The sequence below is a fragment of the Piliocolobus tephrosceles genome, chromosome 4 (genome assembly GCF_002776525.5).
Source record: "Piliocolobus tephrosceles isolate RC106 chromosome 4, ASM277652v3, whole genome shotgun sequence".
NCBI classification, from domain to species: Eukaryota; Metazoa; Chordata; class Mammalia; order Primates; family Cercopithecidae; genus Piliocolobus; species Piliocolobus tephrosceles.
In genome coordinates, this window is record NC_045437.1 from 120,845,757 (window position 1) to 120,870,345 (window position 24,589).

A 24,589-nucleotide genomic window follows, 5' to 3' on the forward strand; every position below is an offset into this window, starting at 1 on the left:
ATAAGTAGGCATTCAAATAATTCTGCCTTCAGGTAACAGACAAAACTCTAGAAGTGACTGTGGGTGTAAGGGTTGGCTATAGGGAGAATTGAGAGCTTTACTGCTTACCTAGAGTTTGCTCTATCAGATGAAATGTTCATAGCCTCATCCAGGTCACTACAAACGCCATTAATTCATTCCTTTTTATGGCTGAGTAGTATTCCGGTAGTATTCCATCATAAGTTTATTCTAAGTGAAGTAACTCAGGAATGGAAAACCAAATGTTGTATGTTCTCATTCATAAGTGGGAGCTTAGCTATAGGATGCAAAGGCATAAGAATGACAGAATGGACTCAAGGGGAAAGGGTGGGAAGGGGATGAGGAATGAAAGACTACAAATAGGGTACAGTGTATACTGCTCAGGTGATGGGTGCACCAAAATTTCACAAATCACCACTAAAGAAGTTACTTATGTAACCAAACACCACCTGTTTCCCAAAAAACTACAGAAAGAAAAAAATGTATATATATATATATTTAAATTATATTATTATTATATTCTATATTATTATATATTAAATTATATTGCTATTAAATATATATATTTGAAAATGTTAATAGCCTCAAACCTACTGCTAGTTAATGCTCTAGGTATCTGCCAGTGGGATTTACCTCAACTGTAAGACTAAGACATAAAGGCCCAGAATAATATCTCTTAGTACATCCTTCAAATACTGTTGGACACTATTTAAAGTCTTAAGAATATCATGCAGGGCTGTCATTGCCCTAGGCAGCTTCATTTCCTGCCTCCTCTGCCCCTTCTTACACCACCTCCCTGCACCACACGCACAATCACCCTACACTCTTAGAAGATGGTGCTGTTTGAAGTTTCCTAGAAGTGCCACAAGTTCTCACATCTGTGTGTGCTGTAGTCCTTCCTCCAATAGGAATACCCCTTCTTGCCCTCTAGGTTAAGTAGTTCTCAGAAGACTTACTTGGTGACTCTCCCCACCTCCCAATTCCCCCTCCAGTTAGATAACCCTCCTGCAGCAGCCCATGCTCATGAACTACTGGTCTGTCTAGCAGTCGCAATGGCTCCTTCTGCAAAGCTGCCAAGGATCACACTGGGTGTAGTGACATCAGCCCTGCTCCTTTTCCACATCTTGTTGGCACTGACTCATTTAGAAACAATGATATTTGACAGGGGCCAACCACTAGCAGTCCAAAGGTCAAATCTGGAGGATGACATATTTGTTTAACAAGCATATTTTATTTTCACAGTGTTTAATGTTTAAACAAATTGCCAGCAATTAACAATCAAGAGATTTTACCTGAACTTCTAGATTTCTAGTCTCTCTCTAAATAAATGTAGACACTGTATTTCCACAAGGCAGGTTTAGCTGGAGGTAGCTTCGGCACTGTCCTTGAGCTTGAGCATGCACTCCAGTTGCCACAGTCTCCGATGCTGAGGCCAAATCTCAATTGCTATTTACCATTGTGCTTACACAGTTGTTTTTCTTGAGGTAAAAATAAAAATGAAATACTGCTTGGCCTTGTGTTCCATCAAAAGTGGGAGAATAGGAGAGACTCACAAGATATATGTTTCAGGAAACATGGGAGAGGATGTATATATTTACAGATATGAGGAATAGTCATAGATGTAGGTCTACATAGGACAAGTTCTTCTAAAGTTGCCATAATAACAACAAACCCAGTTTGCTTCACTCATTTAAGTTACCTGCCAGTCCCCATAGACATTGAATTGTGACCTTGGTGGGTGTATTAGAAACAAGGAAGGCCAACAGTTTCTGGCCAATAAGGAGGCTTTGTACTGGGTGACAGCAAACCAACCCAGTTAGGTCTTCTCATTTCAGAAGTATAAGTGGTAGACATTACTGCAGAAAGCAAATTACTTGAGCCAAGAGTGCCTCTTGAACAATCTCAATCTCTTGATTTTTTGGAGAAATCAATTATCTGGTTTAGAAAGAGGCAATAGATTCCTCATAAGCCTTTGTGTTTTAGCAATAAGCCTCCAATAACTGGGTGTATCTTTCCTCTAAGTCCAACACACATCTGCGTGCCATGTTGTAATTGTGGATTTCCTGGATTTCCACCCATTCCTAGAGGCTGAGTGCTCCTTGACTCCACAAACATCTACGGAGAACCCATCATATGAAAAGTTCTGAGGATATATCTTGGGGAACAGCACAAACAAGATTGCTGCTCTCATCACTCTTGTAGCCTAGAAGGGAAGGCAGGAAATCCACATGTACATAATATATTTTAATAAAGAAAATACATTATATAAAGAGTACTGTGGGAGAGTGGAAAAGGGGACGGTCTGGGAAGGGCTATCTGAGAAAGTAATAGTTAAAAAGTGACCCTTGAGGAATCACTACACTGTCTTCCATGATGGTGGAACTAATTTACACTCCCACCAACAGTGTAAAAGTATTCCTGTTTCTCCACAGCCTTGCAAGGATCTAGAACCAGAAATACTATTTGACCCAGCAATCCCACTACTAGATATATACCCAAAGGAATAGAAATCATTCTACTATAAAGACACATGCACACGTATGTTTACCGCAGCACTATTTACAATAGCAAAGACTTGGAACCAACTCAAATGCCCATCAGTGATACACTGGATAAAGAAAATATCATATATATACACCATGGAACATTATGCAGCCATAATGTAAATGACAAGTTAATGGGTTCAGCACACCAACATGGCACATGTACACATATATAACAAACCTGCACGTTGTATACATGTACCCTAGAACTTAAAGTATAATAATAATAATAAAAAAGAATGAGTTCATGTCCTTTGCAGGGACATAGATGAAGCTGGAAGCCATCGTTCTCAGCAAACTAACACAGGAACAGAAAACCAAACACTGCATGTTCTCACTCATAAGTGGAGTTGAACAATAAGAACACATGGCCACAGGGAGGGGAACATCACACACTGGGGCCTGTCTTAGTGTGGAGGGCAAGGGGAGGGACAGCATTAGGACAAATACCTAATGCATGCGGGCTGAAAACCTAGATGACAGGTTGATAGGTGCAGCAAACCACCATGGCACATGTATACCTATGTAACAAACCTGCCATTCTGCATATGTATCCCGGAACTTAAAGTAAAAAATTTTTCTTAAAAAGTGACCCTTGGGAAAAACATGTTCCTGGGAGAGATAACCACATTTGTACAGATCCCAGTGGGAGAACAAGCTTACTGCATTTAAGAAACCAAAAAGGGCCTGTGTCATGGGTGTGCAGTGACTGTGTGGTGAAATTTAGATTGGAAGTTAGGTAGGAACCAAATTATGTAAAACCTTGAAGATCACACTAAAGAAGTGGAATTTTACTCAAAGTGTACTGGGAAGTGAGAAAGACAGCCAGGTGCTGGCTGGGTCCCTACAGGTAGGCTGTGGTGTTCTCCTGTTGAACATGAACAATTTCTCGAACATCAACATCAGACAAGGCCAGCCTGTGACTGTGACGAATCTAGACAAAAATGAGACAACTCTGTAATCATCAGTGAACACAGACAAAACATGAACATTGTCCAAACCAAAAGTGACCAAACATCAATTCTTCTATCATGGCTAACATGAACGACTACTGATTTTTCCTTTTAATCAGTTTCAGGCTTAGCCTCATTCTAGTCTTCCATTCTTCTAGATGAGATGTATTAAGCTACCTAATCGCAGAATTAACACTGCCTTCTTAAACACTACACCAAATCACAGAACACAAGTCCAAGTCCTATCCATAGCAAAGTCCCTTCTAACATACTCTTACTGGAACACCCCATGACTCCCCATGGTATGCAGCCACAAGCAATAAACCTAACTTTTTTTTTTTTTTTTACTGCAGGTATATTGCTGGTGGTCTTTAGGTGGAAGGCATTGACAATGTCACTAGAGGATATTAAGCAGGAGGTAATATAATCTTTTTTAAAAAATATATTTCAACTAGAAAGTAAATTCTATAGGTCAAGAATAAAAGTGACAAGACCAGTTAGTGGTAATTTCAGCATCCAGGGAAAGATGATGGTGGATTGGACAAAGTGGTAGGGGCACAGCAGTCAAATGCAAAATATATTTCAGAGATGGTATCCATAGGACTTGCCTACCAAGGAGATGAATATGTAGATCAAGTAGGCAGCCAAAGCCAGAGACCCAAAAATAAAGTAGCCAAAATAAGACAGAAGTCCAATTCTTTTCTGCATAGTTGGTATTGCAGTACTATGACATTGTCAAGGGTGAAGTCTCCTTCTTTCTTGTTATTCCATTATCCTCCATGTTCACAATCATTATGTGCATAATCCACAATGACTCACCACCATATTTCCCTTCCAGTCAGCAGAAAGGGAGTTAGAGGGAAATAAGAGCATGGCCCAGAGTAGCACTCAACACTTTTGCTCACATTCCTTTGGCCAAGAATTGGTCCAATGCCCACATCTAGCTGCAAAGAAGTTTGGAAAATAAAGACATACCTCATATATATTGAAGGTTCAGTTCTCAACTGCTGCAAAATAAAGCAAGTCACACAAACTTTTTGGTTTCCCAATGCATTTAAAAGTTATGTTTTTCCTATACTGCAGTCTATTAAGTGGAAGTAGCATTATGTCTATGAACACAGATAATGTGTGTACCTTAATTTAAAATACTTTATTGCTAAAAAATATTGACAATCATCTGAGCCTTCAGTCAGCCATAACTGTTTTTGCTGGTGGATGATCTTCCCTCAATGTTGATGGCTACTGCCTGATCAGAGTGGTGATTGCCGAAGGTTGCGGTGGCTGTGGCAACTTTATTTTTCTTTCTTTCTTCCTTTATTTTCTGATATAGAGTCTTATCCTGTTATCCAGGCTGGAGGGCAGTGGTGCGTGATCGTAGCTCCCTGTAACCTTGACCTCCCAGGCTCAAGCAATCCTCTTGTCTCAGCCTCCCAAGTAGCTTAGACTACAGGTATGTGCCACCATGCCCAGCTAATTATTTATTTTTTAAAATTAATTTGTTTTTTTGAGATAGAGTTGCACTCTTGTTGCCCAGGCTGGAGTGCAATGGCATGATCTTGACTCACTGCAACCTCTGCCTCCCAGGTTCAAGTGATTCTCCTGCCTCAGCCTCCCGAGTAGCTGGGATTACAGGCATGCACCACCATGCCCAATTAATTTTGTATTTTTAGGAGAGATGACGTTTCTCCATATTGGTCAGGCTGGTCTCGAACTCCTGACCTCAGGTGATCTGCCCACCTCAGCCTCCCAAAGTGCTGGGATTATAGGCATAAGCCACCGTGCCCAGCCTTATTTTTTAATGCTTTTGTAGAGACAGGGTCCCAGCTGGTTGTCCCAGCTGGTCTCAAGCTCCTGGGCTCAAACAATACTCCCACCTTGGCCTCCCAAAGTTTTGGGATTATAGGTGTGAACCACCACACTTGGCCATGATTTCTTAAAACAAGACAGCAAATAAATTACTCCATTGATGAACTCTTCCTTTCATTAAAGATTTCTCAGTAGCATATGATACTGTTTGATAGTATTTTTCCCACAGTAGAACTTCTTTCAAAATTAGTCCTCTCAATCCCTGCCTCTGCCTTATCAACTACATTTGTGTAATATTTCTAAATTGTTTATAGTTATTTGAATAATGTTCACAACATCTTCACCAAGAGTAGACTGCATCCCAAGAAATCACTTTCTTTGCTCATTCATAAAAAGCAATTCCTCATCCTTTCAAGAGTTACCATGAGTTTGCAACAATTCAGTCGCATCTTCACTTGAGGCTCTACTTCTAATTCTAGCTCTCTTGCTATTTTCACCAAATCTGCAGTTACTTCCTTCAGTGAAGTCTTGAATCCCTCAAAGTCACCCATGAGGGTTGAAATAAACTTCTTCCAAACTCCTGTTAATGTTGATATTTTGACCTCCTCTCATGAATTGCAAATGTCCTTAATGCCATTAAGAATGGTGGTGAATCCAGTCAAAACAGTGTTAAGAGGGAAATTTACAGCACTAAATGCCCATATCAGAAAGCTAGAAAGATCTCAAATAGACTTCCTAACATCACAATTAAAAGAACTAGAGAAGCAAGAGCAAATAAATCCAAAAACCAGCAAAAGGCAAGAAATAACTAAGATCAGAACTGAAGGAGACAGAGACACAAAAACCCTTCAAAAACTCAATGAATCCAAGACCTGGTTTTTTGAAAAAAATTAACAAAATAGACCACTAGCTAGACTAATAAAGAAGAAAAAAGAATTAAATAGAGGCAGTAAAATATTATAAAGGGGATATCACCACTGACTCCACAGAAATACAAACCACCATCAGAGAATAATATAAACACCTCGACACAAATAAACTAGAAAATTTAGAAGAAATGGATAAGTTCCTGGACATACACCCTCCCAAGACTAAACCAGGAAGAAGCCAAATCCCTGAGCAGACCGATAACAAATTCTGAAATTGAGGCAGTAATTAATAGCCTACCAACCAAAAAAAAAAAGCCCAGGACCAGATGGATTCACAGCTGAATTCTACTGGAGGTACAAAGAGGAGCTGGTACTATTCTTCTGAAACTATTCCAAACAATTGAAAAGGAGAGACTCCTCCCTAGCTCATTTTATGAGGTAAGCATAATCCTGATACCAAAACCTGGAACAGACACAACAAAAAAAGAAAACTTCAGGCCAATATGAACATCCGTGCTAAAATCCTCAGTAAAACACTGGCAAACCAAATCCAGCAGCACATCAAAAAGCTTATCAACCATGATCATGTTGGCTTCATCTCTGGGATGCAAGGCTGGTTCAATATGTGCAAATCAATAAATGTGATCCATCACAGAAACAGAACCAATGACAAAAATCACATGATTTTCTCAATAGATGCTGAAAAGGCCTTTGATAAAATTCAACATCCCTTCCTGTTAAAAACTCTCAATAAACTAAATATTGATGGAACATATCTCAAAACAATAAGAGCAATTTATGAAAAACCCATGGCCAATATCATATTGAATGGGCAAAAGCTGGAAGCATTCCCTTTGAAAACCGGCACAAAACAAGGATGCCCTCTCTCACCACTGCTCTTCAACATAGTATTGGAAGTTCTGGCCAGGGCAATCAGGCAAGAGAAAGAAATAAAGGTTTTCAAACAGGAAGAGAGGAAGTCAAATTGTCTCCGTTTGCAGATGACATGATTCTACATTTAGAAAACCCCATTATCTGAGCCCCAAAACTCCTTAAGCTGATAAGCAACTACAGCAAAGTTTCAGGATACAAAATCAATGTGAAAAAATCACAAGCACTTCTATACACCAACAACAGACGAGCAGAGAGCCAAATCATGAGTGAACTCCCACTCGCAATTGCTACAAAGAGAATAAAATACCTAGGATTACAGTTAACAAGGGATGTGAAGGATCTCTTCAAGGAGAAATACAAACCACTGCTCAAGGAAATAAGAGAGGACACAAACAAATGGAAAAATATTCCATCCTCATGAATAGGAAGAATCAATATCATGAAAATGGCCATACTGCCCAAAGTAATTTATAGATTCAATGCTATTCCCATCAAACTACCATTGACATTCTTCACAGAATTAGAAAAAAAACTACTTTAAATTTCATATGGAACTAAAACAGAGCCCTTATAGCAAAGACAATCATAAGCAAAAAGAACAAAGCTGGGGAAATATCATGCTACTTGACTCCAAACTATACTACAAGGCTACAGTAACCAAAACAGCATGGTACTGGTACCAAAACAGACATACAGATGAATGGAACAGAACACAGACCTCAGAAATAACACCACACATCTCCTACCAACTGATCTTCGACAAACCTGACAAAAACAAACAACGGGGAAAGGATTCCCTACTTAATAAATATTGTTGGGAAAACTGGCTAGCCATATGTAGAAAACTGAAACTGGACTGCTTCCTTACACCTTATATGAAAAGTAACTCAAGATGGATTAAAGACTGAAATGTAAAACCTCAAACCATAAAAACCCTAGAAGAAAACCTAGGCAATACCTTTCAGGACATAGGTATGGGCAAAGACTTCATGACAAAAATGCCAAAAAACAATTGCAACAAAAGCTAACTAAGGAGCTTCTGCACTGCAAAAGAACCTGTCATCAGAGTGAAAAGGCAAGCTACATAATGGGAGAAAATTTTTGCAATCTACCCATCAGAAAAAGGTCTAATATCCAGACTCTACAAGAAAACAAATTTACAGGAAACAAACAAACAACCCCACCATAAAGTGGACAGAGGATATGAACAGACACTTATCAAAAGAAGACATTTATGTGGCCAAGAAACATACATGAAAAAAAGCTTAACATCACTGATTATTAGAGAAATGCAAATCAAAATCATAATGAGATACCATCTCATGCAGTGAGAATAGCAATTATCAAAAAGCCAAGAAACAATAGAGGCTGGAGAGGCAGTGGAGAAATAGGAATGCTTTTACACTGTTGGTGGGAATGTAAACTAGTTCAACTATTGTGGAAGACAGTGTGACAATTCCTCAAGAATCTTGAACCAGAAATACCATTTGACCCAGCAATCCCATTACTGGGTATATACCCAAAGGAATAGAAATCATTCTACTATAAAGACACATGCACATGTTCAATGATAGACTGGATAAAGAAAATGTGGCACATATATACCATGGAATACTATGCAGGCATAAAAAGGAATGAAATCATGTCCTTTGCAGGAATAGGGACAAAACTGGAAGTCATCATTCTCAGCAAACTAACACAGGAACAGAAAACCAAACACTGCATGTTCTCACTCATAAGTAGGAGTTAAACAATGAGAACACATGGACACAAGAAGGGGAACAACACACACTGGGGCCTGTCAGGGGGAAGAGACAAGGGGAGGGAGAGCTTTAGGACAAACAGCTAATGCATACGGGGCTTAAAACCTAGATGATGGGTTGATAGGTGCAGGAAGCCACCAAAGGTCATGTATACCTATGTAACAAACCTGCATGTTATACACGTGTATCCTGGAACTTAAAGTAAAATTAAAAAAAAAAAAATGGTAGTGAATCTTTTTCAGAAGGTTTTCAATTGACTTTGCCCAGATCCATCAGAGGAATCTACAGCAGCTATAGCCTTATGAAATATATTTCTTAAACAATAAGACTTGAAAGTCCAAATCACTCCTTGATCCATGGGCTGCAGAATGGATGTCCTGTTAGCAGACATGAAAACAACATCAATCTTCTTGTACATCTCCATCAGAGCTCTTGGGTGACCAGGTGCACTGTCAATGAGTAATAACGTTTTGAAAAGAATATTTTTTTTTCTGAGCAGTAGGCCTCAACAGTGGGCTTAAAATAATGGACAGGTGATTCTCCCTCCTCAGCCCCCTGAGTAGCTGGATTACAGGTGCATGCCACCACACTCAGCTAATTTTTCTATTTTTTGTAGACACAAGGTCTTGCCATGTTTCTCAGGCTCATCTTGAACTCCTGGGCTCAAGCAATCCACATGCCTCAGCCTCCTGAAATGCTGAGGTTACAGGTGTCAGCCTCCTTGCCTGGCCTGTGCTTTTGTTCTAAAAGGATGACTATGCTGGCAGTTCAATTACAGAGAACAGAATCTACTCTCACTAATTTAAATAGGAAGAAGAGTACTAAATGGATCACAGAATTGATGAGTGGGCTGAAACAACAGAAACGGGATTTCCAGGAATAACTGCCAAAGCTATGCTATAGAACTGAAATGGGAGAGTTCCCTGATTCCCCTTGCAGGACATGCAACAGGAGTATGGCTTGCCTGTCCAGTTGCCCCACAGCTCAGACCCCTGGGGGAGCATGCAGACAGGCAAGTGCAGAGGCCAGGGCTTGTGCTTTGGGCTTTCAGCCCCACAATAGTGTCTAGTGGTGAGTGCCTGCAACCCCAGTGTTACATAGCTCTTTCAGCTTTGCCATCTGCAGATGGCTTGAGTGTTAATCAGCTCAATGGACCTTCTGCCTTATTGCAAGGGCAGAGGGCCAGTATGACAGCTTTCTGTATCCTAAGCTCTTGCTCAGTGTCCAGGAAGAATCAAATCACATGTGGGCTCAAAGGTTGAGCGCAAAGTTTTATTGAGTGATGGAGATGACTCTCAGTGAGATGGATGGGGAGCGGGAAGGTGGAGAGTTGGGAGAGATAATCTACCCCTGGAGTTCAGCCATCCACTGCTGAACTCCTCTTAATGTTCAGACACCTCTTCCCTCCTTCTCTGCTGTGCCGCCCTGCTGCTCTCTGCCACTCTTCACTGCTCCGTGCTGCTCTGTTCCTCTGCTCCTCTCAATATTCAGATGCTTGTGTACATGCCTGCCAAGGTCTCAGGTTTATATGGGCACAGGATGGAGGGGGACATGGTGGGCCAGAGTGGTCTTAGAAAATGCAACATCCAGCCATGAAAACAGGAACATCTGTTCTCAGTCTGGTCCATAGGCACAGGCCCAAGGGTGGAGCCTTTGCCAGGCACCTACCCTTCTTTACACAGCACTTCCCTGCCCCACTGGCATATCAGAACTGGGCTTAACAATTTTTGTGACCTCCATTGTTTTGTCCTCCTTGGTAAATCAGCAAGACAGAGCAAAGAGAACCATCACATAAGAGAGGTGCTAAACATGCACCAATGTAACCTTGTCATCTTATGTTTCTGCTTAGGTAAGATAGAAAAGTGCTACTAAGTGTTAGAAACTGTTTTATTGTACAAGGTGTCCATAGTGTCCATAAAGTTGAGAAACATGAAACAAATTTAATTTTAAAGAGTTATTGGTTTCTCTGTCAAATAATATTGCTCAATATACTATTCTTCATCATCCTGATGAAGAATTTTCAGGTGAAATACCTCTAAATTAAAGAAAATGGTTCAATTGTTAATCTAAAAATAGTTCAATAAATACTATTTTCCCAATTATACTCGCCCCCCATTCCAGGTTAGCAATTAGACCTAATGCTATAAATTTTTAGTATTTCACCTGAAACTTTGTGGAACATATATTTTAATGTAAAATGTGACTAATATATTGTCTGAACAATTTATCCTATGTTTTCCAACTTTGTGGATAGTTTATACAGTAAAAACAGTTCAAAAATAGCTCAGGTAAACTCTTCTCTTTTGATGCACAAGCACCATTTGAAGCTATCAGAGGGTGGTGGGGGGTGGAGATATTCAGTAACAAAATCTAGAGGAAATGTGAATAATGGATTATTCATGGTAAAGAATTCATTGTAACCAGAAAGGAAAAATATTGTTTCAAGTGGCCATCTGCTCAGCTGAGGGAAATCATTCTTTTAGGTTTTAAATTACACTATCCTATTCTCTTTTTAATTATTCTTTATGTGTGCTTCTTTTATATTTCCTTTGCTGACTTTTCTTTGTCCTCTTTTTCCATATAAGGTATCCTTCAAGGCTATAGGAAACACTATTATATATTAAAAAGAACACTCCATGAGGTCAGAGATTTTGGATTTAAAACTGAGCTCTGAAGGAAAGTTACCTTGCCTTACATTTATATCTGCAGTATATTTAGACTTGATAGTTGCATTAGGTTGAGATAGGGATCAAGAGTAACTTTTTTCTGCATATATTATACAAATTGACCCAGTATTATTTTCAAAAGACTATCCTTTCCCTCTTGCATTTGCAGTGTCATTTTTTGGTCAAAAATCAGATGAGCATACATGTTTGACTCTGTTTATGGATTGTCTATTTTCTTCCTTTGGTCTATTTCTGTTTGCTTACACTGAATTAATTATCATTTCGCAACAGAGCTTTAGTTCTGTTAGTGTAAGTGCCCCAACTGTGGTCTTCAAGATTTCATTGGATATTCCTGGCCTTTTGCATTTCCATATACACTTTTTTTTTTGAGACAGAGTCTCACTCTGTCACCCAGGCTGGAGTACAGTGGCACGATCTCAGCTCACTGCAATCTCTGCCCCTCAGGTTCAAGCGATTCTCCTGCATCAGCCTCCCAAGTAGCTGAGATTACAGGTGCCTGCCACCACACCCAACTAATTTTTGTATTTCTACTGGAGATGGGGTTTTGCCATGCTGGCCAGGCTGGTCTCAAACTCCTGACCTCAGGTGATCTGCCTGCCTCAGCCTCCCAAAGTCCATATACACTTTAGAATCAACTTACATGATCCAGAAAAAAAAAGTTATCATAAATTTTATTGCAATTGTTTCACATCTTTAGCTCAATCTAGAGACTAATGATATCTTTAATATGGTATTTTCTACTACTTATGTAGATATTCTTTACCTCTGTGATGTTTTGTAGTTTTCAGTGTAGAGATTTTATAGATCTATTTGTTGACTTTATCTCTAGGCATATGATATATGTACAATAACTTGATTTTTTAAAAATCTTCTGTTTGTAGCTGATATAATTGATTTCTAAAAATCGACCCTATCTGTGATAGGTGCCTTTAGTAAATTCAGCTATCAATTTTAATAGTTTATCTACAAAGTATTTTAGATTTTCTACACATAGAACCTGCAAATAATGACATTAAAAACTTCTAATTTTAACATAATTCTGTTAGTGGTAGCAGAAAGCTGACTTACTGGAGGCAAATTCGTAGGCGTCCACAAGCAACTTTTCAGTCCTTACCTTCTCCTCAGAAGAAATTTGTCTGAGGGGCAAAAAGCAGAAAAAGACACCCAAGCAAGTTTCAGAGCAGGAGTGGAAGTTTATTAAAAAGGCTTTAGAACAGGAAAGAACCCTTGAGAGAGACAAGTGGGTGCCTCCACGTCGAAGACAGAAAAGAAGCAAAAAAGAGCCCTTTAACCTTGATCCTGGAACTTTATAGGCTCACCTCTTTCCCCGTGATTCTTTCCACATGCGCAGTGCTTTCCTTACGCTTTGGAATTGAGCACGCGCAGTGTGTTTAGGGAGTTACACACATGCCCGTCTGAGGCTCTTTTCCTTTTTCTGGTGGTGTGTGTCCCCAGAATGTCATACTTTGCCATTTTCTTTCTTAACACACACGCCCAAGAAGCTGCTTCTCCCTGGGGTCTGCATTCAATTAGCACTTTTAATGTTAACAGGTGTGGACCATCAGGAGCTTTTTCTCTCCCTGGCTGCCAAATTATCGTTTTTAGAGAGGCAATGCGATAATTGCTGAAACACCATCATTTTTAGTGGGCTGGGGGAGAGCCCTCTCCTGTGCTGTTCATGCATAACTACCTGTAACAATTTCAGGCTTAAAAAAGAGTCACATGAATAAAAAAATAATTTATGTAGATTCTTCACCCAGATTCCTCAAATGTTAACATTTCACTACATTTGCTTAATTACGCCCCTTTCAATATATAAACTACCTTTTTCTGAACCATTTGAGAATAAGGTGCAGAAATGATACACTTTTACCCCACAGTAAACTATTTACTTCATTGTGCATTTCTTTGAAAACAAGGACAGTCCAACAACCAAATTCAGAAAATTAACATTGGGACAATACTATCAGTTAAGGTCCTCCTTCAAATTAACAAAAGAAAATTCCATATCACAAGTTGCATTCACTTGTGATATGTCTCTTTCATCTCCGTTAATCAGAATCGGTTCCTCCACCTTTATTTACATTTCATGATCTTTGTTTCTTTGTTGTCTTGCTCTGTCACCCAGGCTAGAGCTCAGTGGCACGATCATAGCTCGCCGCAACCTCGAACTCCTGGGCGCAAGTGATCCTCTGACCTCAGCCTCCCAAGTAGCTAGAATTACAGGCATGTGGCACCACCATACCTGGCTAATTTTTAAAATATTACGTAGATATGAGGTCTTGCTATGTTGCCCAGGCTGATCTCAAACTCGAAGTCTAAAGCAATTCTCCTACCCCAGCCTCCCAAAGCACTGGGATTAAGTGTGAACCACTGCTCCTAGCAATCTTAGCATTTTGAAGAGTACAACCCAGATATTGAATAGAATGCAACTCAGGATTTTACAATGTTTCCTTAGTGTTAGATTCAATCTATGCAATTTAAGGCAGGAATACCCTATTAGTAATGCTCTGTTTTTCCTCACAGTTTTATATTTGGAAATACATTATAACAATTATGTTAACTTTTATTATGAATTGAGGTGACATCTGTCAGATTTCTCCATGGGAGGATTACTAGTTTTCCCTTTGCGATTGATATATATTTGTGAAAAGATACTATAAGACTATGTAAATATTCCATAACTTATCAAACATTACTCCACTCATTTTGTATCTACTGATGATTCTTGCCTGAATCATGTATTAATATAATTACCAAATAGATTTTTAAATTCTATTATTTTTCTGTCTTCATTAACTGAGATTCTACTGTGAGAAAAAGTTTTTTCTTCCTTCCTTCCTTCCTTCCTTTGTCATAGTATGAACTTCTGGTTTTTTATTTTACTCAATATATTATAGCCCATTACTATCAGTGATTTAAATGCTCAAATTATCCCCGATTTGGCCAGTAGAAGAAACTTTAAGCTGGTTCTCAAGTCATTTTGACATGCTCCCATCATTCTTTGAGCACTTTCTTACATTCTGGCACAAGGTGTTCAAGGCTCATCTCATACATTCCCAGGCATAGTCCTGGAATGAGCCATTTCCCAGAGTCCTGTCTCATTATGGTGGAGAATGGTGTTACGAAACCAAGACCTGGGTGCTATGTGTTCTCATGGCTGCTGGGATGCTATTACTCCTGGGACCACTCAGTAGATAGAGCTAGGAGTTCATACTCTGATTCCAATCCAACACCACAAGGTTCATTTTAGCCTTCCTTCTTTCCATATTTTAAGTCCCCTCTCCAACAGTGAGAAACCTTGTTCCAGTTATGCACAATGTATTTAGCTCATTTGTTCATTCTTTAAATCCCTTTGCAAGAGTTTCCTGAGTCATCTTGTGTTGAAATGATTCCTCTTCAGTAGATTCTTCAAGGAGGATCTGTGGGTACAAAATTCCCTAAGTTCTCAAGTGTTTAGAACTGTTTTATTGTAGCCTTGATGAGTAAAGAATAGCTTTGATGCAAATACAATCCTTGGTTACATGGAGGAAGCTTAATTGTAGTTTCCTAATTTTTAAAAAGTTGTCTCATTAATATCTTCCTCTGCATGTTGTTTTGGGAAAGTTTGATATCAGATTATTTCTCTTGTCTTTGCAAGTGACTTGATCTTTTCGCTTAAGTTATTGAGGAATTTTTTTTATTGTTGTTTTTTCAGACACGGTCTGGCTCTATTGCCCAGGCTGGAGTGCAGTGACCCCATCACAGCTCATTGCAACCTCCGCTTCCCAGGCTCAAGCGATCCTCCTGCCTCAGCCTCCTGAGTAGCTGGGACTACAGATGCCTACCACCACACCCAGCCAATTTTTGTATTTGTAGTAGAGACAGGCTTTGCCCGCATTGCCCAGGCTGGTCTCAAACTCCTGGACTCAAGTGATCTGCCTGTGTCAGCCTCTGAAAGTTCTGGGATTACAGGTGTAAGCTACTGTGCCCACCCAAATTATTCATTGTTTTAAAAATCTAATAAAGTGTTCCCATTCAATTTTCTCAATTTTGAGTGTTGTGCCATGGTTTACTTCTTCTTCATTTTGGCTTTTGTGGGGGTGGTGGAAGGAGGAGCTCATCAGCTGAGTTAGTCTTGTTTTCTGTTTCTTTCATATAATAGTTTTGTATAGCTTTGGTTTGGTTTTGCCTATTTATGTCATAGAAATTTGGCCTACAGCAATCCCCCCGGTAGTCTGTAGGGGACACATTCCAAAACCCCCAAAGCCATAGATAGTATCGAACAGGGTTGCTGTCAATCAAAACACGATTCTGTTCATGTCTGCCACCCACAGATTTAATGCCTTTTCCATGGTAACTAAGCACTGATCACGTGTTATGGCTATAACGTTTGCAGTTTGACGTGTGACAGCAAAACTAGTATGAATTTCTTTTTCCTTCATGACAAATAATTTCACAAATAGAAGATTTGTTCTTAACGTAGATCTAGAAACTTCAGCATGTGACTTTTTTGTCCCCTTGAGAACTTTCACCTTTTCACTTAAAGAAAGCACTTTATGGCTTCTCTTTGACATATCTGAATTGCCATCATCACTACTCTTGTACTTTGGGACCATTATTAAGTAAAATAAGGGTTACTTGAATAAAAACTCCAAGATACTGCAACAATTAATCTGGTAACCTAGATGGTTACTAACTGACCAATGGCCAGCTAGCGTCTACAGCATGGATACCCGGGACAAAGGGGCCCAGGGCAGGACAAAGCAGGATGGCAAGAGATTTTTATCATGCTACTCTGAGCAATGTGCAACTTAAAATTTATGAATTGTTTATTTCTGGAATGTTCCAGTTAATATTTTCAGACCATTGTTAAACCTGGGTGAATGAAACCACGGAAAGCAAAACCCAGATAAGGGAGATGGGGCTGCTGTATTTTACAAGGTTCCAGGTTAAAGTGCGCCCCCTTCTGTCAGTGCAGCAAAGCACAGTCTTTAATAAATAATTTTTGTTGTCTGTGGTTGGGGACATGGGAGAGGAATTCTGAGTCCTCTGATATTTTGGTTCTCTTTTGTCTTACAAGATCCTAATGTAATACACTATAGGATACATTTTATGTCTATAAGATTAACGATGGCCATCAGGCCACTATAGTATCTTCTAGAAATTTTATAGTTGTGCATTTGATATTTAGGTCTAAGATCCAGTTTATTTTTTCATGAAACATATGAGGTCTATGTCTAGATTCATTTTGTTTTGTTTTATTTCACATGTGGATATGCAGTTGATCCAGCACCACTTGTTGAAAAGACTATCTTACCACCGCTGAATTGCCTTTGCTCCTTCATCAAAGATCAGTTGACTTTGTGTGGGTCTACTTCTGGGCTTTCTAATCTGTTCATTCATTGACTTGTCTATTCTTGCACCAACACCACACTGTACTGATTACTGCAGCTTTATATTAAACCTTGAAGTTGGGTAGTATCAATCCTCTGACTTTGTCCTTCTTCTCCCATATCGTGTTGGCTATTCTTTGTCGTCTACATTGCCATATAAACCTTCAAACCAGCTTGTTGACATCCATCAAACAGCCTGCTAGAATTTTGATTTGGATTGCATTGAATCTAAAGCTCAAGTTGGGAAGAACTGATGTCTTAACAATATTGAGTCTTCCTAACCATAATTATGGAATGTTTCTTCATTTATTTAGATCTTCTTTGATTTCCTTCTTCAGAGTTTTGTAGTTTGTCTTACATAGATATTGTACATATTTTGTTATAACAATTTCATTTTGGGGAGTTGATAGTGTAAATGGTATCATGTTTTAAATTTTAAAGTACACTTTTTTATTGTTATAATCGTAGATAGGAAAGCAGTGGACTTTTGCACATTAACGTTGTATCCTACAAACTTGTTATAATTGCTTATTAGTTCTAGCAGAGTGCTTTTTGTTGTTGATTATTGAAAAAAAGAGTTTTATTTACTTCTTTCAAGACTGCAAGTCTCTTTATCTTTATTTCCCTTTTTTTGTCTTATCGCATGAGCTAGAACTTCCAGTACAATGTTCAATAGGAGTAGTGAGAGGGGGTATCTTGCCAAGTTTCGAATCACGAGGAATTCACTACGTTTCTTACCATTAGGCATGGTGTTGGCAATAGGTATTTTGTTGATGTCCTTTTGCAAGTTCAGAAAGTCCCTCTCTATTCCTGGTTTGCATGAGAGTTTTTGTCATAAATTGGTGTTAGATTTTGTCAAATGCTTTTTCTGTATCTATTGACATTATCATGTAATTTTTTTGTCTTTAGTCTGTTGATGTGATGGATTAACTGATTTTTTGAATGTTGGACCAGCCTTGCATACCTAGAGTAAATCACATTTGGTTATGACATATTGTTCTTTTTGTACATTATTTGGGTTCATTTTGCTCATACTTTGTTGAGAAGTTTTGCATCTTTGTTCATGAGAGAGATTGGACTGTAGTTTTTTTTGTTGTTGTTGTTTGTTTGTTTGTTTTTTAAGATTTTTCTCTGGTTTTGGTATTGAGGTAATGCTGACCATGTAGAATGAGTTAGGAAGTATTCTGTCTGCTTCTATTCTCTGTTCAACTGTTTGTTCAACTGAATTCAATTGTTTGAATTCTACCAAAAGTTTGGTGCTTTCTGTTTTGGAAGGTGATTAATTACTGATCATTTTATTTAACAGGTATAGGCCTTCTCAGATTATACATTTTTCCTCATGTGAATTTTGGTAGGTTGTGTCTTTCCAGGAATTGGTCATTTTATCTAAGTTTTCAGATTTGTAGGCATAGAGTTGTTTGCAATATTCCTTTATTATCCTTTCAATGGCCATGGGATCAGTGGTGATAACCCTTCTTTTATTTCTAGTACTAATAATTTTTATCTTCTCCATTTTCTTTTCTCAGTTAGCCTGGCTAGAAGTTTCTTAATTTATTGATCCTGTCAAATAACCTGCTTTTTGTTTCGTTGGTTTTCTCTACTTATTTCATGTTCTTAACTTCACTGATTTCTGCTCTATTTATTATTGATTTTCCTCTGCTTACTTTGGATATAATTTGCTATTTTTTTTTCTAGTTTCCTAAGGTGGAAACTTAGAGCATTGACTTTTAGATCTCCTGAATGTTCTAATATATGCTTTTAATGTGAGAAATTTCCCTTGAAGCACTTCTTGCATTGCATCCCTCGATTTAGATCGACTGTGTTTTCATTTCCTTTTAACTTAAACAATTTTTAAATGTCTCTTAAGACTTCTTAAACTCATGTTATTTAAAAGTATGTTGTTTAATTTTGAGACATTTCCAGCTGTCTTTCTGTTATTGATTTCTAGCTTAATTTCACCATGATCTGAGGGCATACTTCATATGATTTTTATTCATTTAGATTTGTTAGTGTGTGTTTATGGCCTCAAAAATGGTCTGTTAAGGTGAATGTTCCATGTGAACTTGAAAAGATTGTTGTATTAGTCCATTTTCACACTCCTATGAAGATATTACCCAAGGCTTGGTAATTTATAAAGGAAAGAGATTTAATTGACACACAGTTCTGCATGGCTGGGGAGACCTCAGGAAACTTGTAATCACGGTAGAAAGGGAAGCAGGCACCTTCTTTACAAGGCAGCAGGAGAGGGAGAAGAGTGAAGGAGGAACTTACAAACACTTGTAAAACCATAGCATCTCATGAAGACTCATTCATTATCATGAGAACAGCATGTGAGAAATCACCCCCATGATCCAGTCACCACCCACCTTGTCCCTCCCTTGATACGTGGGGATTACAGGCCAAGATGAGATTTGGGTGTGGACACAGGAACAAACCATATCAAATGTGTATTCTGCTGTTGTTCTATAAATGTCAGTTAGATCCAGTTGACTGATAACGCTGTTCAGTTCAACTATATCCTTACGATTTTTTTGACTACTGGAGCATCTATCAATTAATGATGGAGGAGTGTTGAAGTCTCCAACTACAAAAACGGATTTGTGTATTTCTCCTTGACATTCACTTAGTTTTTGCCTCACATATTTCGACACTTTTAATTTATCTGGGTCTTTAAACTGGGATTCTTGCAGACAACGAATAGTCGGGTTTCAGCTTTTTATCTACTCCAACAGGCTGTCTTCGAATTGTATTTTAACCATTCAGATTTAAAGTTATTTTGATATCGTTGGATGAATAGTTACCATATTTGTAGTTGTTCTTTATTCATCACCCTTGTTCTTTGTTTCCTTTTTGTCTTCCGTTCTTTTTCTGCCTTCTCTTGTTTTAACTGAACATTTTGTATGATTTTAATTTCTCTCCTATCATCTTAGATTATCAAATTAAACTTTAAAAAATACTAGTGGTTACCCTAGAGTTTGCAATATATATTTACAACTAATCTAAGTCCACTTTCAAATAACACTATAGCACTTAACAGGTAAGGCAGGTACTTTATAACAGAATATTCTCAGTTCCTCTCTCTCATCCTTTATTACATTGCTTTCATTAATTTTACTTATCCATAGGCTATAATCACCCAATACATTTTGTTGCTCTTATCATTATGAGTAAACTATTATCTGTTAGATCAATTAAAATAAGAAAAAAGGTTTTATTTTATCTTCATTCTTTTCTTGTCTAAAGTTCTTTCTTTCTTTACATGAATCCAAGTTTCTGACCTATATCATTTTTCTTCTCTCTGAAGAACTTCTATGAATATTTCTTGTAAAGCATTTGTACTGTGATACATTCCTTCATTTTTTGTTTTTCCGAGAAACTATTTCTCCTTCACTTTTAAAGGATAATTTCACAAGGTGCAGAATTCTAGATTTTTTTTTCAAAGTGCAGAATTCTAGATTTTTTTTTCAAGACTTTATTTTATGCCACTCTTCTTTTTCTTTGCGTAGTTTCTTTTTAAATTTTATTTCCATAGGTTATTGGGGAACAGGTGGTTTTTGGTTACATGAGTAGGTTCTTTAGTGGTGATTTGTGAGATTTTGGTGGACCCATCACCTGAGCACTATACACTGTACCCTATTTGTAGTCTTTTATCCCTCACTCCCTTCCCACTCCTTCCCCCTGAGTCCCCAAAGTCCATTGTGTCATTCTTATGCCTTTGTGTGCTCATAGTTTAGCTCCCACTTATGAGTGGGAACATACAATGTTTGGTTTTCCATTCCTGAGTTACTTCACTTAGAATAATAGTCTCCAATCTTGTCAAGGTTGCTGCAAATGCCATAAATTCATTCCTTTTTATAGATGACTAGTATTCTATCATATGTGTGTATATATATATATGGTGTGTGTGTGTATATATATGATGTGTATATATATATATGATGTGTGTGTGTATATATATATATATATGTATTATGGGAGAAATAAGGATCCAGTTTCAGTCTCCTCCATGTGGCTAGCCAATTATCCCAGCAACATTTGTTGAAACGGGTGTCTTTCCTCTCTTTATGTTTTTATTTGCTTTGTCAAAGATCAGTTGGTTGTAAGTATTTGGGTTTATTTCTGGGTTCTCTATTCTGTTCCATTGGTCTACATGACTATTTATATACCAGTATCATGCTATTTTGGTGATTATGGCATTATAGTGTAGTTTGAAATCAGGTAATGTGATGCCTCCAGGGGAAACTGAAATTATATTAAGCACTCCCTCAGACCACAGTGGAATAAAACTGGAAATCAACTCCAAAAGGAACCTTCAAAATCATGCAAATACATAGAAATTAAATAACCTGACCCTGAATGATCATTGGGTCAAAAATAAAATCAAGATGGAAATTTAAAACTTCTTCAAACTGAACGACAATAATGACACAACTTATCAAAACCTCTGGGATAGAGCAAAGACAGTGCCAAGGGGAAAGTTCATAGTCCTAAACACCTACATCAAAAACTCTGAAAGAGCACAAACACACAATCTAATGTCATACCTCAAGGAACCAGGGAAACAAGAATAAACCAAACTCAAAACCAGCAGAAGAAAGGAAATAACCAGGATCAGGGCAGAACTAAATGAAATTGAAACAAACAAAGAAACAAATACAAAAGATAAATGAAACAAAAAGCTGATTCTTTGAAAAGATAAATAAAACTGATAGATCATTAGCAAGATCAACCAAGAAAAGAACAGAGAAAATAAAAATAAGCTCAATAAGAGATGAAACAGGAGATATTACAGCTGACATCTCAGAAATACAAAAAGGCTACTATGAACATCTTTACGCACATAAACTGGAAAACCTGGAAGTGATGGATAAATTCCTGGAAAGATACAACCCTCCTAGCTTAAATCAGGAAAAACTAGATACCCTGGGCAGACCAATAACAGGCAGCAAGATTAAAACGATAATTAAAAATTACCACCAAAAAAAATATCCAGGCAATTCACAGTTGAATTCTACCAGACATTCAAAGAAGAACTGGTACGAATCCTATTGACACTATTCACAAGATAGAGAAAAAGGGAATCCTCCCTAAATCATTCTATGAAGCCGGTATGAACCTAATACCAAAACCAGGAAAGGACATAAGCAAAAGAGAAAACTACAGTCCAATATCCCTGATGAACATAGATGCTGAAATCCTTAACAAAATACTAGCTAACTGAATCCAACAACATATCAAAAAGATAATCCACCATGATACAGTGGGTTTCATACCAGGGATGGTTTAACATAAGCAAGTCAGTAAATGTGATATACCACATAAAGATAATTAAAAACAAAAATTACATGATCATCTCAATAGATGCAGAAAAAGCATTTGACATAATCCAGCATCACTTTATGATTAAAACTCTCAGTAAAATCAGCATACAAGGGACAGACCTCAATATAATAAAAGCCATCTATGACAAACCTACAGCCAACATAATACTGAAAATGTTGAAAGCACCCCTCTGAGAACTGGACCAAGACAAGGATGCCCACTCTCACCACTCCTCTTCAACATAGTATTGGAAGTCCTAGCCAGAGCAATCAGACGAGAGAAAGAAATAAAGGGCATCCAAATCTCCAAATCAGTAAAGAGGAAGTCAAACTCATTGTTTGCTGATTATATGATTTTTTTTACTTAGAACACCCTATAAACTCCTCCAGAAACCTCCTAGAACTGAGAAAAAAAATTCAGCAAAGTTTCCAGATACAAAATTAATGTACACAAATCAGTAGCTCTTCTATATACCAACAGGGACCAAGCTGAGAATCAAATCAAGAACTCAATTCCTTTTACAATAACTGAAAAAAAAAAAAAAAAAAAAAAAAAGACAACTTAAGAATATACCTAACCAAGGAGGTGAAAGATCACTATAAGGAAAACTACAAAACACTGCTGAAAGAAACCACAGATGACACAAACAAATGGAAACACATCCCATGCTCATGGATGGGTAGAATCAATATTGTGGAAATGATCATACTGCCACAAGCAGTCTACAAATTCAGTACAGTTCTCATCAAAATACCACCATCATTCTTAATGGAATTAGAAAAAACAATTCTAAAATTCATATGGAACCAAAAAAGAGCCCGCATATCTAAAGCAAGTCTTTTCTTTTCTTTTTTTTTTTTTTTTTGAAATGAAAGGCCTCACATATTTATTACTGAACCCAGCCAACCAACGCATTCATAATAGATTCAGAGAGGAAAATACGTCGAACTCTCCAGAGAGTGGTGACATTTTCAGTTTGATACGGTAATGTGATCGTGACCTTCAGACAGCACAAATACATGCGCCATCTCATGTGCAGTTCCTTACAGACCCAGCTTGGTTCTTCTCCAATGTCTCCTTTTGGAGTTGTACCTTATTTTATTTCCAGTTTTCATCCGAATCCACTGGGGAATGGGACGATTTTGCTTTTGTTTCTTGGCCAGGAATCGCTTAATCCTGAAAGTCTTGTGAGAAGACATGGCGAGAAGTGGTGGCAAGAACACACCACGATGGCGGAGAAAGGAAAAGAGCAAGCAAGTCTTTTCATAGTTTCTGAATAGAAGTCTGATAGAATTCTTATCTTCATTTGTCTCTAGGTAAGGTATTTCCCTCCCCTCAGGCTTCTTTTAAGATTTTTTTTTGTCTTTGATTTTTTGAAGTTTTAATATGAGAAACCTACATGCAGTGGTAGATTTTTTAGTATTTATCCTGCTTGGTGTTCTGAGCTTCTAGGATCTGTAGTTTGGTATCTGTTGTCAATTTGGAAAAATTTTCAGCCATTATTACTTTAAATAATTTTTCTGTTCCTTTTCCTCTCCCTTCTTCTTTCACGAATCCTATTACATATAATGAAATGTAGACCTTTTGTAATTGCTTCATAGGTTTTGGATATTCTTTTTTTTTTTTTTTTTTTTAATTCGTTCTTCTTTTTCAGTCTGAAAAGTTTCTATTAACATATCTTCAAGCTTACTAATTCTTTCCTTGGTCTTGTCCAGTCCTTTGATCATCAAAAACAATCATCAAAAACATTCTTCATTTCTGCTACAGTGTTTTTGATTTCTAGCATTTCCTCTTGATTCTTCCTTAGAGTTTCTCTCTCTTGGTTTACATTACCCATCCATTCTTGATTGCTGCCCACTGTTTCCATTACAGCTCTGGGCATATTAGTCATAGTTATTTTAAATTCCTGACCTGATCACCTAAAATTCCTGTCATATTTGGGTCTGCATCTGATTCCTGCTTTGATTCTCTACAGTGTGTGTTTGCTGTTTGGTATGCCAAAAGTTTTTTGAAAGCCAAACATAATATATTGAGTAAAACGAAGTGAGGCAAATAGGCTTTTATTATGAGTTTTTTTTTATCTGGCTTGGGGTTTGGTTGTGTTTGTTTGCCATAACTATGTAAATTAAGAAGCTAAAATGTCCTCTTATGTTCTGTTTTTGTCTTCTTTCTCCCTAATTTTCTAATCCACAAAGGGAGACTTGTCCTTTCATATGAATTTGAATTTCTCTATAAAAGCTATGTCTTTTGAAGACTTCCTTGTCATATTGCATCTACTTTAAAGGTCCTGCCTTCTACTAAATCCTCCTCTTACCTGAATGACTATTTTTTAGTATTTTCCCACTTCAGAGTGGATTTT

The 24,589-nt window shown here is 37.8% G+C and overlaps 1 protein-coding gene across 1 annotated transcript; it reads right to left on the reverse strand.

Moving 5' to 3' along the window:
- Window positions 1-23,219: 23,219 nt before the first annotated feature.
- Window positions 23,220-23,466, reverse strand: LOC111547138 (60S ribosomal protein L39). The gene has a single exon (XM_023218775.3). It carries the CDS (start codon window positions 23,427-23,429, stop codon window positions 23,274-23,276), a length of 156 nt encoding a protein of 51 aa, XP_023074543.1. The 5' UTR covers window positions 23,430-23,466; the 3' UTR covers window positions 23,220-23,273.
- Between the last annotated feature and the right edge of the window lie 1,123 nt (window positions 23,467-24,589).

Coding starts and splice junctions, on each gene's coding strand:
- LOC111547138 (XM_023218775.3), bottom strand. CDS start 23,429: ATGTCTTCTCACAAGACTTTCAGGATTAAGCGATTCCTGGCCAAGAAA.